Source organism: Mobula hypostoma, chromosome 27, assembly GCF_963921235.1.
Source record: "Mobula hypostoma chromosome 27, sMobHyp1.1, whole genome shotgun sequence".
Lineage (NCBI taxonomy): Eukaryota > Metazoa > Chordata > Chondrichthyes > Myliobatiformes > Myliobatidae > Mobula > Mobula hypostoma.
The window spans coordinates 30,966,597-30,981,015 of NC_086123.1; the positions used below are offsets into that span (position 1 = coordinate 30,966,597).

The 14,419-nt window shown below is 44.4% G+C and overlaps 1 protein-coding gene across 1 annotated transcript; it reads right to left on the minus strand.

Annotated features, from left to right (window-relative positions):
• Positions 1-1,708: 1,708 nt before the first annotated feature.
• LOC134338389 (uncharacterized) lies at positions 1,709-14,055 on the minus strand. Its single transcript, XM_063034181.1, has 5 exons — positions 13,808-14,055; positions 11,968-12,442; positions 8,078-8,178; positions 4,557-4,610; positions 1,709-2,862 (listed from the first exon to the last, which is right to left on the minus strand). The coding sequence occupies exons 2-5, from the start codon at positions 12,428-12,430 to the stop codon at positions 2,383-2,385; spliced, it is 1,098 nt and encodes a 365-aa protein (XP_062890251.1). The 5' UTR covers positions 12,431-12,442; positions 13,808-14,055; the 3' UTR covers positions 1,709-2,382.
• Positions 14,056-14,419: the final 364 nt, after the last annotated feature.

A 14,419-nucleotide genomic window follows, 5' to 3' on the forward strand; every position in this document is an offset into this window, starting at 1 on the left:
GTGGCTCATGTTGTTCCATTGTTTAAAAAAGGATCGAAAAGTAATCTGGGAAATTATAGGCCGGTGAGTTTAGCGTCAGTAGTAGGTAAGTTATTGGAGGGAGTTCTAAGAGACAGAATCTACAAGCATTTGGATAGACAGGGGCTTATCAGGGAGAGTCAACATGGCTTTGTGCGTGGTAGGTTATGTTTGACCAATCTGTTGGAGATTTTCGAGGAGGTTACCAGGAAAGTGGATGAAGGGAAGGCAGTGGATATTGTCTACATGGACTTCAGTAAGGCCTTTGACAAGGTCCCGCATGAGAGGTTAGTTAGGAAAATTCAGTCGCTAGGTATACATGGAGAGGTGGTAAATTAGATTAGACATTGGCTCAATGGAAGAAGCCAGAGAGTGGTGGTACAGAATTGCTTTTCTGAGTGGAGGTCTGTGACTAGTGGTGTGCCACAGGGATCAGTGCTGGGTCCATTGTTATTTGTCATCTATATCAATGATCTGGATGATAATGTGGTAAATTGGATCAGCAAGTTTGCTGATGATACAAAGATTGGAGGTGTAGTAGACAGTGAGGAAGGTTTTCAGAGCCTGCAGAGGGACTTGGACCAGCTGGAAAAATGGGCTGAAAAATGGCAGATGGAGTTTAATACTGACAAGTGTGAGGTATTGCACGTTGGAAGGACAAACCAAGGTAGAACATACAGGGTTAATGGTAAGGCACTGAGGAGTGCAGTGGAACAGAGGGATCTGAGAATACAGATACCAGATTCCCTAAAAGTGTCATCACAGGTAGATAGGGTCGTAAAGAGAGCTTTTGGTACATTGGCTTTTATTAATCAAAGTATTGAGTATAAGAGCTGGAATGTTATGATGAGGTTGTATAAGGCATTGGTGAGGCCGATTCTGGAGTATTGTGTTCAGTTTTGGTCACCAAATTACAGGAAGGATATAAATAAGGTTGAAGGAGTGCAGAGAAGGTTTACAAGGATGTTGCCGGGACTTGAGAAACTCAGTTACAGAGAAAGGCTGAATAGGTTAGGACTTTATTCCCTGGAGCGTAGAAGAATGAGGGGAGATTTGATAGAGGTATATAAAATTATGATGGGTATAGATAGAGTGAATGCAAGCAGGCTTTTTCCACTGAGGCAAGGGGAGAAAAAAACCAGAGGACATGGATTAAGGGTGAGGGGGGAAAAATTTAAAGGGAACATTAGGTGGGGCTTCTTCAAACAGAAAGTGGTGGGAGTATGGAATGAGCTGCCAGACGAGGTGGTAAATGCGGGTTCTTTTGTAACATTTAAGAATAAATTGGACAGATACATGGATGGGAGGTGTATGGAGGGATATGGTCCGTGTGCAGGTCAGTGGGACTAGGCAGAAAATGGTTCGGCACAGCCAAGAAAGGCCAAAAGGCCTGTTTCTGTGCTCTAGTTTCTATGGTTTCTATGGTTGAGTGAGGTAAAAGTAACACAGTGGGGAATAGTGACAGTTAAACTTCAATATTTACTTTGGATTAAATAGGAAAGAATGCAGAATAGCTAACATAATGATTCCATTGTGTAAAGTGTTGAATGTGAATTGGGGTTTTTGAGAATCTTGTACATGGTTCAAACGCCACAATCAAACTTTGGTCAAGATACTTCATCTCTTACCAGGGTCTACAGAATTAGATTAAAGCAATCACACAGAAATGCCAGTGTTCCTGCATTTAGACTTTTATTAAAAAAATCATTTCAAATCATATTGGAAATTTCAACAATGAAAATTGCAAAACATTTAGAACTTCAACTAATCTGATTTCATTAAATTTTAATGCTAAAATGAAAATCAAGACCCATTGGAAGAACACAGTAACTGAAGCAAACAATTTTTGAAGTCGTTAAGTCATCTCCCCCTCCCCCATCAAACCCAATCTTTTTAGTGGGATTTGTTTCAAAACATTGTAAATTGAAATTGCCACAGCAGTTATTTCTGGGTCTCTGAGTGAAACCCATTATATGTGGGAAATCATAGACCATCAGATTATGATCAGCCATTCGGAGTTACATTGATCTGAAGAGGAGGTGCAGGTTGCCAGAGTTCCTTTGATATTGTTAATATCTGGCCTCTGCAAAATTGACAACCCATGTTTTCCAGGCTAAGAAGGCAACAAGGTGATAAGCGACAAACGTCGATGGGAATTTATGTCATTGTCCGACAGACACCCCATCAGTACAGCATTAATACAGAGCGGAAATCGGTCCTTTGTCCAACTTGTGAATGTCAGTGTGGAACGTAGCAGATAGACAGGATAATGTAACAAAGTGCTAACGACAGAATATAGGAATGCAATAAAATACCAATAAATTATTTTTAATCACAGTTTTCTCAACCGTCTGCAGGAGTAAATCAGCCTCCACGTAGCCGGAGCAGCAGAGAGATGGTGGTTAGTGGTCTGATGTTGTAGTAGGAGAGCAATCGCCCATCCTCCAACTGTTTGCCCTCGTAAACCAGGCGCTGCTGGTCGGGTCTGACTCCCTCCTGCCGATGGACCCGCTCTTTAAACTTCTGCACGGACTCAGAGGGCATCACGTCGTACGTCGTCGTTTTCCCCTTGTCATTCAGGAGAAATATCTGCATGGATTCCTCTTTCCTGACCAGCAACATGACGGTGGGGCTGGGGTTGAGGTTGTAGTAGCTTAGACTTCTGTCGTCCTGCATCTCCACGCTTTGGCCATTTTGCATCATCAGACGCTGTTGGGAAATGGGCACGTTGGTCTTTTCCTGGATTTTCATCTTGAGTGTCGACACTTGAATGGAAGGGTCGACATCAAGTTCGAAACCATCGCCGGTGATAAACCTCACCTGAAGTCTCATCTTGTCAAATCGCTGTAGAGAAAGGAGAAGTGATTAGAGAGTTTTTACACCAGATGTGCATGAACTATGATGTATTAATATGGCATTGCCTATAATATCAACACAATTAGACTATTTACTAAGATCTGTAGACAAACGGGAAAAGACAGACCCCTCTTTCCCAGCAGTTCTGAATGTGTGACAGGAATTTTGAGCCGCAATACTGACAATTGACGGGAGAGGGACTCCGTGAGCCGGTGGGTTTAAACATTTTTGAACCTGATTCGATCAGCAGCAAAAAAATGTGTAAATGTCTCATTGGGACCGTAGTAAGTGTGCAACTTGTTTAGATTTCTAAGCCAGGACCATTCCAACCGCCGCTTAATAGGGGAAAAAAAATCACTTTTGTCACATCGCGTTAATGGTGTACCGGGGAGAGCATTCGGACTTGTTGCATCACCGTCTGATATGGAGGGACCACGACACAGGGTCAGAAAAAGCTGCGGAGGGTGGTAAACTCATCCAGCTCCATCATGGGCACCAACAGAGGGTATCTTCAAAAGGTGATGTCTCAAGGAGAAGGCATCGATCATTCTGGGCCTGCAGGTCATGCCCACTTCTCATTGCTACCATCAGCGAGGAGCCTGAAGACTCACGCTCAACGTTTTAGGAACAGATGAACGAATGAACAGTATTTTTGTCTGACACACACACACACACACACACACACTCGTATATATACTCTGTGTGTGTGTGTGTGTGTGTGTGTGTGCTATTATAATTTATATTATATGTTATGTACTGCATTGTACTGCCGCCCCAAATTGCCAAATTTATCGATTTAAATTAGTGATCACCCGAATTCTGATTCTAAATCGATTCTGCTGAGAATGAACTCCATTTACTTTCAACCAAACATTCACCCTCCATCCCCGCATTCCTGCACAGAAAGTGTTCACTCCCGACCCAGACTTCCCGAGTCACTCAATTCACACGCAAATTATTGTCGTGACATGAACGAAGATTTCATGCACCGTTTTAACAAGACCGTCACTCTACATCAGCCGATTAACGGGTTTCACCGAACCGTGAGCCGATCAATCTGAGAAGCAGGAGTGGCCATTCGGCCTGCACCGCTATTCAATGATATCCCCGATGATTCTTTACCTCGCCGCTAGTTGACAACAATTTGTCTCGTATCTATTGCCTCTTTCTGTAAAGTTAGTTTTCTACTAACTTGTTCTCGCCCCGCGTTTTGTCAGCGGTAGAGACTACATTTCCTGCCCGGTTCAGAGGATCTTAGTAATTTAAATTATATTGTCAATGTTGTAAATAGCTAGATAAAAATGAGAACTTTGAGATAATCAAATAAAGTCTTACAATTTTTGTCGACAGTACCGGAAGTCAGGACGAATCTGAAGAAAATCTGATCCGCAGCTTTTTTTCTTTGCCCTTTATTCCGCACCGACTTTCAGCTCTGGTCCGGGTAAATCAATAGAAATTCTCCGGCTGCTGCTGATCGGTATCCCCGCTCCTGCAACTCTGCGTCTCTCCGCCTCCCCCGGCTCGCTTTATCTTCTGCTCCCGTTTCTGAACGTCACCGCGCCGCTGGGCTGATCTCACGGCCCGCTGTCGCTGTGTTGACAAACAAACCAATCAGGTTCCAGCCGAAGTTTCGTTTCCGAAAAATTCCCCGCAGTAAATTGGAAACGTTTTCGCTCTGTTACAGGGTTCAACGCTATCGGCTGATTCACTTTCGGATTCCGTTCTGGTGTCAGCATCTGCAACAATAACACAGGCACAGGGAAGCCGAGAATGTGAAGCCCGATCTTGACCGGAAAATAACTTTAAACGTGTCATCTCTGAATACATTTATCTAGTTCATTCAGTGACAACGTAAATGATGAAATGCACGAATCCACCCAAACAATACAACACAACTGTGCCCAATCCACATCACCTCTATTTCCCCATCTTGCTTGCCCATCTCCCCGTGGGCAGTCAGTCGTAGTGTTACCCCGTTTCCCGAGCTTCACCCCATCCAGCATATCAATCTTTTCAACGTCCGCCATAGAACATAGAACACAGAATAGTACAGCACAGTACAGGCCCTTCGGCCCACAATGTTGTGCCGACCCTGAAACTCTGCCTCCCATATAAGCCCCCACCTTAAATTCCTCCATATACCTGTCTAGTAGTCTGTTAAACTTCACTGGTGTATCTGGCTCCACCACTGACTCAGGCAGTGAGTTCCACGCACCAACCACTCTCTGAGTAAAAAACCTTCCTCTAATATCCCCCTTGAACTTCCCACCCATTACCTTAAAGGAATGTCCCCTTGTATTGAGCAGTGGTGACCTGGGGAAGAGGCGATGGCTATCCACTCTATCTATTCCTCTTATTATCTTGTACACCTCTATCATGTCTCCTCTCATCCTCCTTCTCTCCAAAGAGTAAAACCCTAAATCTCTGATCATAGTGCATACTCTCTAAACCAGGCAGCACCCTGGTAAATCTCCTCTGTACCATTTCCAATGCTTCCACATCCTTCCTATAGTGAGGTGACCAGAACTAGACACAGTACTCCAAGTGTGGCCTAACCAGAGTTTTATAGAGCTGCATCATTACATCGTGACTCTTAAACTCTATCCCTCGACTTATGAAAGCTAACACCCCATAAGCTTTCTTAACTACCCTATCCACCTGTGAGGCAACTTTCAGGGATCTGTGGACATGTACCCCCCGATCCCTCTGCTCCTCCACACTAACAAGTATCCTGCCATTTACTTTGTACTCTGCCTTGGAGTTTGTCCTTCCAAAGTGTACCACCTCACACTTCTCTGGGTTGAATTCCATCTACCACTTCTCAGCCCACTTCTGCATCATATCAATGTCTCTCTGTAATCTTTGACAATCCTCTACACTATCTACAACACCACCAACCTTTGTGTCGTCTGCAAACTTGCCAACCCACCCTTCTACCCCCCCCACATCCAGGTCGTTAATACCAGTAGTCACAATCCTCCTATCTGAATGTACTCCCTCCACCACGACCCTCTGCCTTCTGCAGGCAGGCCAATTCTGAATCCACCTGGCCAAACTTCCCTGGATCCCATGCCTTCTGACTTTCTGAATAAGCTTACCATGTGGAACCTTGTCAAATGCCTTACTAAAATCCATACCGATCACATCCACTGCAATACCCTCATCTATATGCCTGGTCACCTCCTCAAAGAACTCTATCAGGCTTGTTAGACATGATCTGCCCTGCACAAAGCCATGCTGACTGTCCCTGATCAGACCATGATTCTCTAAATGCCCAGAGATCCTACCTCTAAGAATCTTTTCCAACAGCTTCCCACCACAGATGTAAGGCTCACTGGTCTATAATTACCCGGACTATCCCTACTACCTTTTTTGAACAAGGGGACAACATTCGCCTCCCTCCAGTCCTCCGGTACCATTCCCGTGGACAATGAGGACATAAAGATCCTAGCCAGAGGCTCAGCAATCTCTTCCCTCGCCTTGTGGAGCAGCCTGGGGAATATTCCGTCATGCCCTGGGGTCTTATCCGTCCTAATGTATTTTAACAACTCCAGCACCTCCTCTCCCTTAATATCAGCATGCTCCAGAACGTCACCCTCACTCATATTGTCCTCACCGTCATCAAGTTCCCTCTCATTGGTGAATACCGAAGAGAAGTATTCATTGAGGACCTTACGCACTTCCACGGCCTCCAGGCACATCTTCCCACCTTTATCTCTAATTGGTCCTACCTTCACTCCTGTCATCCTTTTTTTCTTCACATAATTGAAGAATGCCTTGGGGTTTTCCTTTACTCCACTCGCCAAGGCCTTCTCATGCCCCCTTCTTGCTCTTCTCAGCCCCTTCTTAAGCTCCTTTCTTGCTTCCCTATATTCCTCAATAGACCCATCTGATCCTTGCTTCCTAAACCTCATGTATGCTGCCTTCTTCCACCTGACTAGATTTTCCACCTCACTTGTCACCCATGGTTCCTTCACCCTACCATTCTTTATCTTCATCACTGGGACAAATTTATCCCTAACATCCTGCAAGAGATCTCTAAACATCGACCACATGCCCATAGTACATTTCCCTGCAAAAACATCATCCCAATTCACACTCGCAAGTTCTAGTCTTATAGCCTCATAATTTGCCCTTCCCCAATTAAAAATTTTCCTGTCCTCTCTGATTCTATCCTTTTCCATGATAATGCTAAAGGCCAGGGAACACTGGTCACTGTCCCCCAGATGCTCACCCATTGAGAGATCTGTGACCTGACCCGGTTCATTACCTAGTACTAGATCTAGTATGGCATTCCCCCTAGTCGGCCTGTCCACATACTGTGACAGGAATCCGTCCTGGACACACTTAACAAACTCTGCCCCATCTAAACCCTTGGAACTAATCAGGTGCCAATCAATATTAGGAAGTTAAAGTCACCTATGATAACAACACTGTTATTTTTGCATCTTTCCAAAATCTGCCTCCCAATCTGCTCCTCTGTATCTCTGCTGCTACCGAGGGCCTATAGAATACTCCCAATAGAGTAACTGCTCCCTTCCTGTTCCTGACTTCCACCCATACTGACTCAAAAGAGGATCCTGCTACATTACCCACCCTTTCTGTAGCTGTAATAGTACCCTTGACCAGTAATGCCACCCCTCCTCCCCTTTTTCTGCCCTCTCTATCCCTTTTAAAGCACTGAAATCGGGGAATATTGAGAATCCATTCCTGCCCTGGTGCCAGCCAAGTCTCTGTAATGGCCACTACATCATAATTCCATGTATGTATCCAAGCTCTCAGTTCATCACCTTTGTTCCTGATGCTTCTTGCATTGAGGTACATACACTTCAGCCCTTCTACCTTACGACCTTTACACCCTTTATTCTGCTTCTCTTTCCACAAAGCTTTCTATATTTTAGATCTGGCTTTACTCCATGCACTTCTTTCACTGCTCTATCGCTCTGGGTCCCATCCCCCTCGCAAATTAGTTTAAACCCTCCCGAACCATGCTAACAAACCTACCTGCAAGGATATTGCTCCCCCTCGAGTTCAGGTGCAACCCATCCAATCAGTACAGGTTCATCTGTACCATCTCCGCCGTGATTCCACCACCTATCACACATTCTGCTCTGCACCTCTTTCTGCTTTCAGCATGGACCCCTCGGTCTGTGACTCACTGGTCCTCAGATCCCTCACCCCACCCCGCCTCCCCCACCCTCACCAGCGGAACTTTGTAAGTGTAGGATGTGTTACAGCTGACCTCACCAATGGTCAGCCCGCCTCCATCACCAACCAGGGCCCTAAAGAGAAACCCAGGGGATCCTACAGATGCCAGGAATCTTGAAGAGCACGCCAACATAGTTGGGGGAACTCTGGAGGTCAGGCAGCATCAATGGAGGGAAATGAACATCCGTAATTCACTCGAGATCCTTCATCAGGATTGGAAAGAAAGGGGGCTGAAGCCAGAATAAGGAGGAGGGATGAGAGAGAGGTGGAGTATAAATTAGTGAGGGAGAGAACGGATGGGTGTGGGAGTGGGGATGATGTGAGAAGATGGGAGGTGATCGGTGTAAGCACTAAGGGGCTGAAGAAGAAGGAATCTGATCAGTAAGGACAGGAAACCATGGAAGGAGATGGGGAACCTGGTGGGGTCATGAGGGTAGGGGAGGAAAGAGATCAGAGAATCACCAAAATAGGAAAAAAACTAAAGACGGAGTGTTGACCAGAAGTTAGAGGTTAATGCCGTTAGGTTAAAGACTACTCAGATGGATTATGAGATATTGCTCCCCCAGATTGTATTTGGCTTCATCGTGGCAGTGTCCTAAACTGCCCTTCCAGGTGAGGCAGACATTCATGTGCACCTCCCTTAGCTTTCTTTATTGTATCAACTGCTTCTGATGTGGTGTCCTCTATATTGGTGAGACCAGGTGGAAATTAGACTGGGAATCTCTTATCAGATTCCATCATCTGCAGCTCTTTATCACTTCCACCCATCACTTCCCAGCTTCTGTCCCCATGTTCACTCTCCCTCCTCCATCCACCTATCATCCCTTTTCACCAGGATTCATCTTGCATTTAGGACAGCAATAAAATACCTCCATCTCCATCTGTACAAAAGGTTTCCTCATTGCTGTTTCTATGACAATTGTTTATTGACCAGTCACGGCTCTTATCCATGAGCTGAACACCTGAACCTGGAGGTGCAGTGGTCCACTGTTACTCTGCTCTCTAACCTTTGACCTGTTTGGCACAGGTGACCCTACCAAGAGCCAAAGCAAAAGGCCCTGACTCCAGCCAACGTAACTCTCTGGGTCATTGAAGCACACAAGCCTCCAAGCCCTATTTCAAGTTTGTGGTCCTCTTGGAATAGATTTACCCGAGCAACGATTAACCATTTGAGAGGTCAGGTGGACATTGCTAACGCTCAGTGTAAGCATACTAACAATTGTGGAATCATATAATTTGATTAAGTTAATATAGAAACATAGAAAATAGGTGCAGGAGTAGGCCATTCAGCCCTTCGAGCCTGCACCGCCATTCAGTATGATCATGGCTGATCATCCAACTCAGAACCCTGTACCTGCCATCTCTCCATACCCCCTGATCCCTTTAGCCACAAGGGCCATATCTAACTCCCTCTTAAATATAGCCAATGAACTGGCCTCAACTGTTTCCTGTGGCAGAGAATTCCACAGATTCGCCACTCTCTGTGTGAAGAAGTTTTTCCTCATCTCGGTCCTAAAAGGCTTCCCCTCTATCCTCAAACTGTGGCCCCTCGTTCTGGACTTCCCCAACATCGGGAACAATTAATAAGTTAATATGTAGAATTATCTTCTGGCAGGTGTTATTGCCTTAATGATTATCTTTGGGACTCAGCACAAAATTGAAAAAATGTTAAACCATCAATTTACACCTAATTCTTAAAATGCACAGACTCATTGATAGATTTGTTTCCTTCACCTCTTCTTGATCCTGCAGGAGTCTATTAAAGTTCTTAAAGGAAAAAAATATGGGACAATTTTGAAATCTTTATTTATGGCTACAGCAATTGATTATTCAGGTTTTAAATGACGAAAGGATCAATTCCACCTCGCTACATCAGCAAAATTGGAGGTGAGTTTAAATTCAGAACCTTAATACCATCCGCCCCAATCAAAGGTGGTTCCATTTCAATTAAGATCAATATCTTAAGACAATAATAAGACAATAACCTATCCCTCAACGTCAGCAAGACGAAGGAATTGGTTGTTGACTTCAGAAGGAGTAGTGGACCGCACAACCGAATTTACATCGGTGGTGCGCAAGTGGAACAGGTCAAAAGCTTTAAGTTCCTTGAGGTCAATATTACAAATGACCTGACTTGGTCCAACCAAGCAGAGTTCACTGCCAAGAAGGCCTACCAGTGCCTTTACTTCCTGAGAAAACTAAAGAAATTTGGCCTGTCCCTTAAAACCCTCACTAATTTTTATAGATGCACCGTAGAAAGCATTCTTCTAGGGTGCATCACAACCTGGTATGGAAGTTCTCCTGTCAAAGACTGAAAGAAGCTGCGGAAGATCGTGAACATGGCGCAGCACATCACACAAGCCAATCTTCCGTCCGTGGACTCATTGTACACCGCATGCTGTCGGAGGAGTGCTGCCAGGATAATCAAGGACACGACCCACCCAGCCAACAAACTTTTTGTCCCTCTTCCCTCCGGGAGAAGGCTCAGGAGCTTGAAGACTCGTATGGCCAGATTTGGGAACAGCTTCTTTCCTACTGTGATAAGATTGCTGAACAGATCCTGAGCCAGATCTGGGCCGTACTCTCCAAATATCCGGACCTGCCTCTCGGTTTTTTTGCACTACCTTACTTTCCATTTTTCTATTTTGTATTTATGAATTATAATTTAAAATTTTAATATTTACTAATTTTAACTATTTTTGATATTTAATATTTGTAATCCAGGGAGTGTAAAGTGTAGATTCAAATATTGCAGTGATAATTGTACATTCTAGTACTAGTTGTTTGGCGACAATGAAGTATAAAGTATATCCTAGGCAAGGGGCTGGCAAACATGCAAATGTGTGCAGAAGAGGGAATTCATACTGGAACTTTCGAAAACTGTTATCACAATTCCATGCATAATGATGTAGGAAAGGGAGAAGTGAGGTAAGAGTAACACAGTGGGGAATAGTAACAGTTAAACTTCAATATTTGCTTCGGATAAAATAGGAAAGAATGCAGAATAGCTAACATAATGATTCCATTGTGTAAAGTGTTGAATGTGAATTGGGGTTTTTGTGAATCTTGTACATGGTTCAAATGCCACAATCAAACTTTGGTCAAGATACTTCATCTCTTACCAGGGTCTACAGAACTAGATGAAAGCAATCACACAGAAATGCCAGTGTTCCTGCATTTAGACTTTTATTAAAAAAATCATTTCAAATCATATTGGAAATTTCAACAATGAAAATTGCAAAGCATTTAGAACCTCAACTAATCTGATTTCATTAAATTTTAATGCTAAAATGAAAATAAAGATCCATTGGAAGAACACAGGGACTGAAGCAAACAATTCTTGAGGTCGTTAAGGTCAAGCAGTAAGTCATCTCCCCCTCCCCCATCAAACCCAATCTTTTTAGTGGGATTTGTTTTAAAACATTGTAAATTGAAATTGCCACAACAGTTATTTCTGGGTCTCTGAGTGAGACCCATTATATATGGGAAGTCATAGACCATCAGATTGTGATCAGCCATTCGGAGTTACATTGATCTGAAGAGGAGGTGCAGGTTGCCAGAGTTCCTTGGATATTGTTAATATCTGGCCTCTGCAAAACTGACAACCCATGTTTTCCAGGCTAAGAAGGCAACAAGGTGATAAGCGACAAACGTCGATGGGAATTTATGTCATTGTCCGACAGACACCCCATCAGTACAGCATTAATACAGAGCGGAAATCGGTCCTTTGTCCAACTTGTGAATGTCAGTGTGGAACGTAGCAGATACACAGGATCAAGGATACACAGTAACAAAGTGCTCACGACAGAATATAGGAATGCAATAAAATACCAATAAATTATTTTTAATCACAGTTTTCTCAACCGTCTGCAGGAGTAAATCAGCCTCCACGTAGCCGGAGCAGCAGAGAGATGGTGGTTAGTGGTCTGATGTTGTAGTCGGAGAGCAATCGGTCGTCCTCCAACTGTTTGCCCTCGTAAACCAGGCGCTGCTGGTCGGGTATGACCCCCTCCCGCCGATGGACCCGCTCTTTAAACTTCTGCACGGACTCAGAGGGCATCACGTCGTACGTCGAGGTTTTCCCTTTGTCATTCAGGAGAAATATCTGCATGGATTCCTCTTTCCTGACCAGCAACATGACGGTGGGGCTGGGGTTGAGGTTGTAGTAGCTTAGACTTCTCTGGTCCTGCATCTCCACGCTTTGGCCATTTTGCATCATCAGACGCTGTTGGGAAATGGGCACGTTGGTCTTTTCCTGGATTTTCATCTTGAGTGTCGACACTTGAATGGAAGGGTCGACATCAAGTTCGAAACCATCGCCGGTGATAAACCTCACCTGAAGTCTCATCTTGTCAAATCGCTGTAGAGAAAGGAGAAATGATTAAAGAGTTTTTACACCAGATGTGCATGAACTATGATGTATTAATATGGCATTGCCTATAATATCAACACAATTAGATTACTTACTAAGATCTGTAGACAAGCGGGAAAAGACAGACCCCTCTTTCCCAGCAGTTCAGAATGTGTGACAGGAATTTTGAGCCGCAATACTGACAATTGACGGGAGAGGGACTCCGCGAGCCGGTGGGTTTAAACATTTTTGAACTTGATTCGATCAGCGGCAAAAAAATATGTAAATGTTACTCATTGGGACCGTAGTAAATGTGCAACTTGTTTAGATTTCTAAGCCAGGACTGTTCCAACCGCCGCTTAATAGGGGAAAAAAAATCACTTTTGTCACATCGCATTAATGGTGTACCGGGGAGAGCATTCGGACTTGTTGCATCACCGTCTGATATGGAGGGACCACGACACAGGGTCAGAAAAAGCTGCGGAGAGTGGTAAACTCATCCAGCTCCATCATGGGCACCAACAGAGTGTATCTTCAAAAGGTGATGTCTCACGGAGAAGGCATCGATCATTCTCGGCCTGCAGGTCATGCCCGCTTCTCATTGCTACCACCAGCGAGGAGCCTGAAGTCTCACGCTCAACGTTTTAGGAACAGATGAACTAATGAACAGTATTTTTGTCTGACACACACACACACACACACACACACTCGTATATATACTGTGTGTGTGTGTGTGTGTGTATGCTATTATAATTTATATTATATGTTATGTACTGCATTGTACTGCCGCCCCAAATTGCCAAATTTATCGATTTAAATTAGTGGTGATCACCCGAGTTCTGATTCTAAATCGATTCTGCTGCGAATAAACTCCATTTTACTTTCAACCAAACATTCACCCTCCACCCCCGCTTTCCTGCACAGAAAGTGTTCATTCCCGACCCAGACTTCCCGAGTCACTGAACTCACACGCAAATTATTGTCGTGATATGAACGAAGATTTCATGCACCGTTTTAACAAGACCGTCACTCTACATCAGCCGATTAACGAGTTTCACCGAACCGTGAGCCTATCAATCCGAGTTACAGGAGTGGCCATTCGGCCTGCACCGCTATTCAATGATATCCCCGATGATCTTTTACCTCGCCGCCAGTTGACAACAATTTGTCGCGGATCTGTTGCCACTTTCTGTAAAGTTAGTTTTCTACTAACTTGTTCTCGCCCCGCGTTTTGTCAGCGGTAGAGACTACATTTCCTGCCCGGTTCAGAGGATCTTAGTAATTTAAATTATATTGTCAATGTTGTAAACAGCTAGATAAAAATGAGAACTTTAAGATAATTAAATAAAGTCTTAAAATTTTTGTCGACAGTACCGGAAGTCAGGACGAATCTGAAGAAAATCTGATCCGCAGCTTTTTTTCTTTGCCCTTTATTCCGCACCGACTTCCAGCTCCGGTCCGGGTAAATCAATAGAAATTCTCCGGCTGCTGCTGATCGGTATCCCCGCTCCTGCAACTCTGCGTCTCTCCGCCTCCCCCGGCTCGCTTTATCTTCTGCCCCCGTTTCTGAACGTCACCGCGCCGCTGGGCTGATCTCACGGCCCGCTGTCGCTGTGTTGACAAACACACCAATCAGGTTCCAGCCGAAGTTTCGTTTCCGAAAAATTCCCCGCAGTAAATTGGAAACGTTTTCGCCCTGTTACAGGGTTCAACGCTATCGGCTGATTCACTTTCGGATTCCGTTCTGGTGTCAGCATCTGCAACAATAATACAGGCACAGGGAAGCCGAGAATGTGAAGCCCGATCTTGACCGGAACATAACCTGAAACGTGTCATCTCTGAATACATTTATCTGGTTCATTCAGTGACAACCTAAGTGATAAAATGCTCGAATCCACCCAAACAATACAACACAACTGTGTCCAATCCACATCACCTCTATTTCCCCATCTTTCTTGCCCAGATCCCCGTGGGCAGACAGCCGTA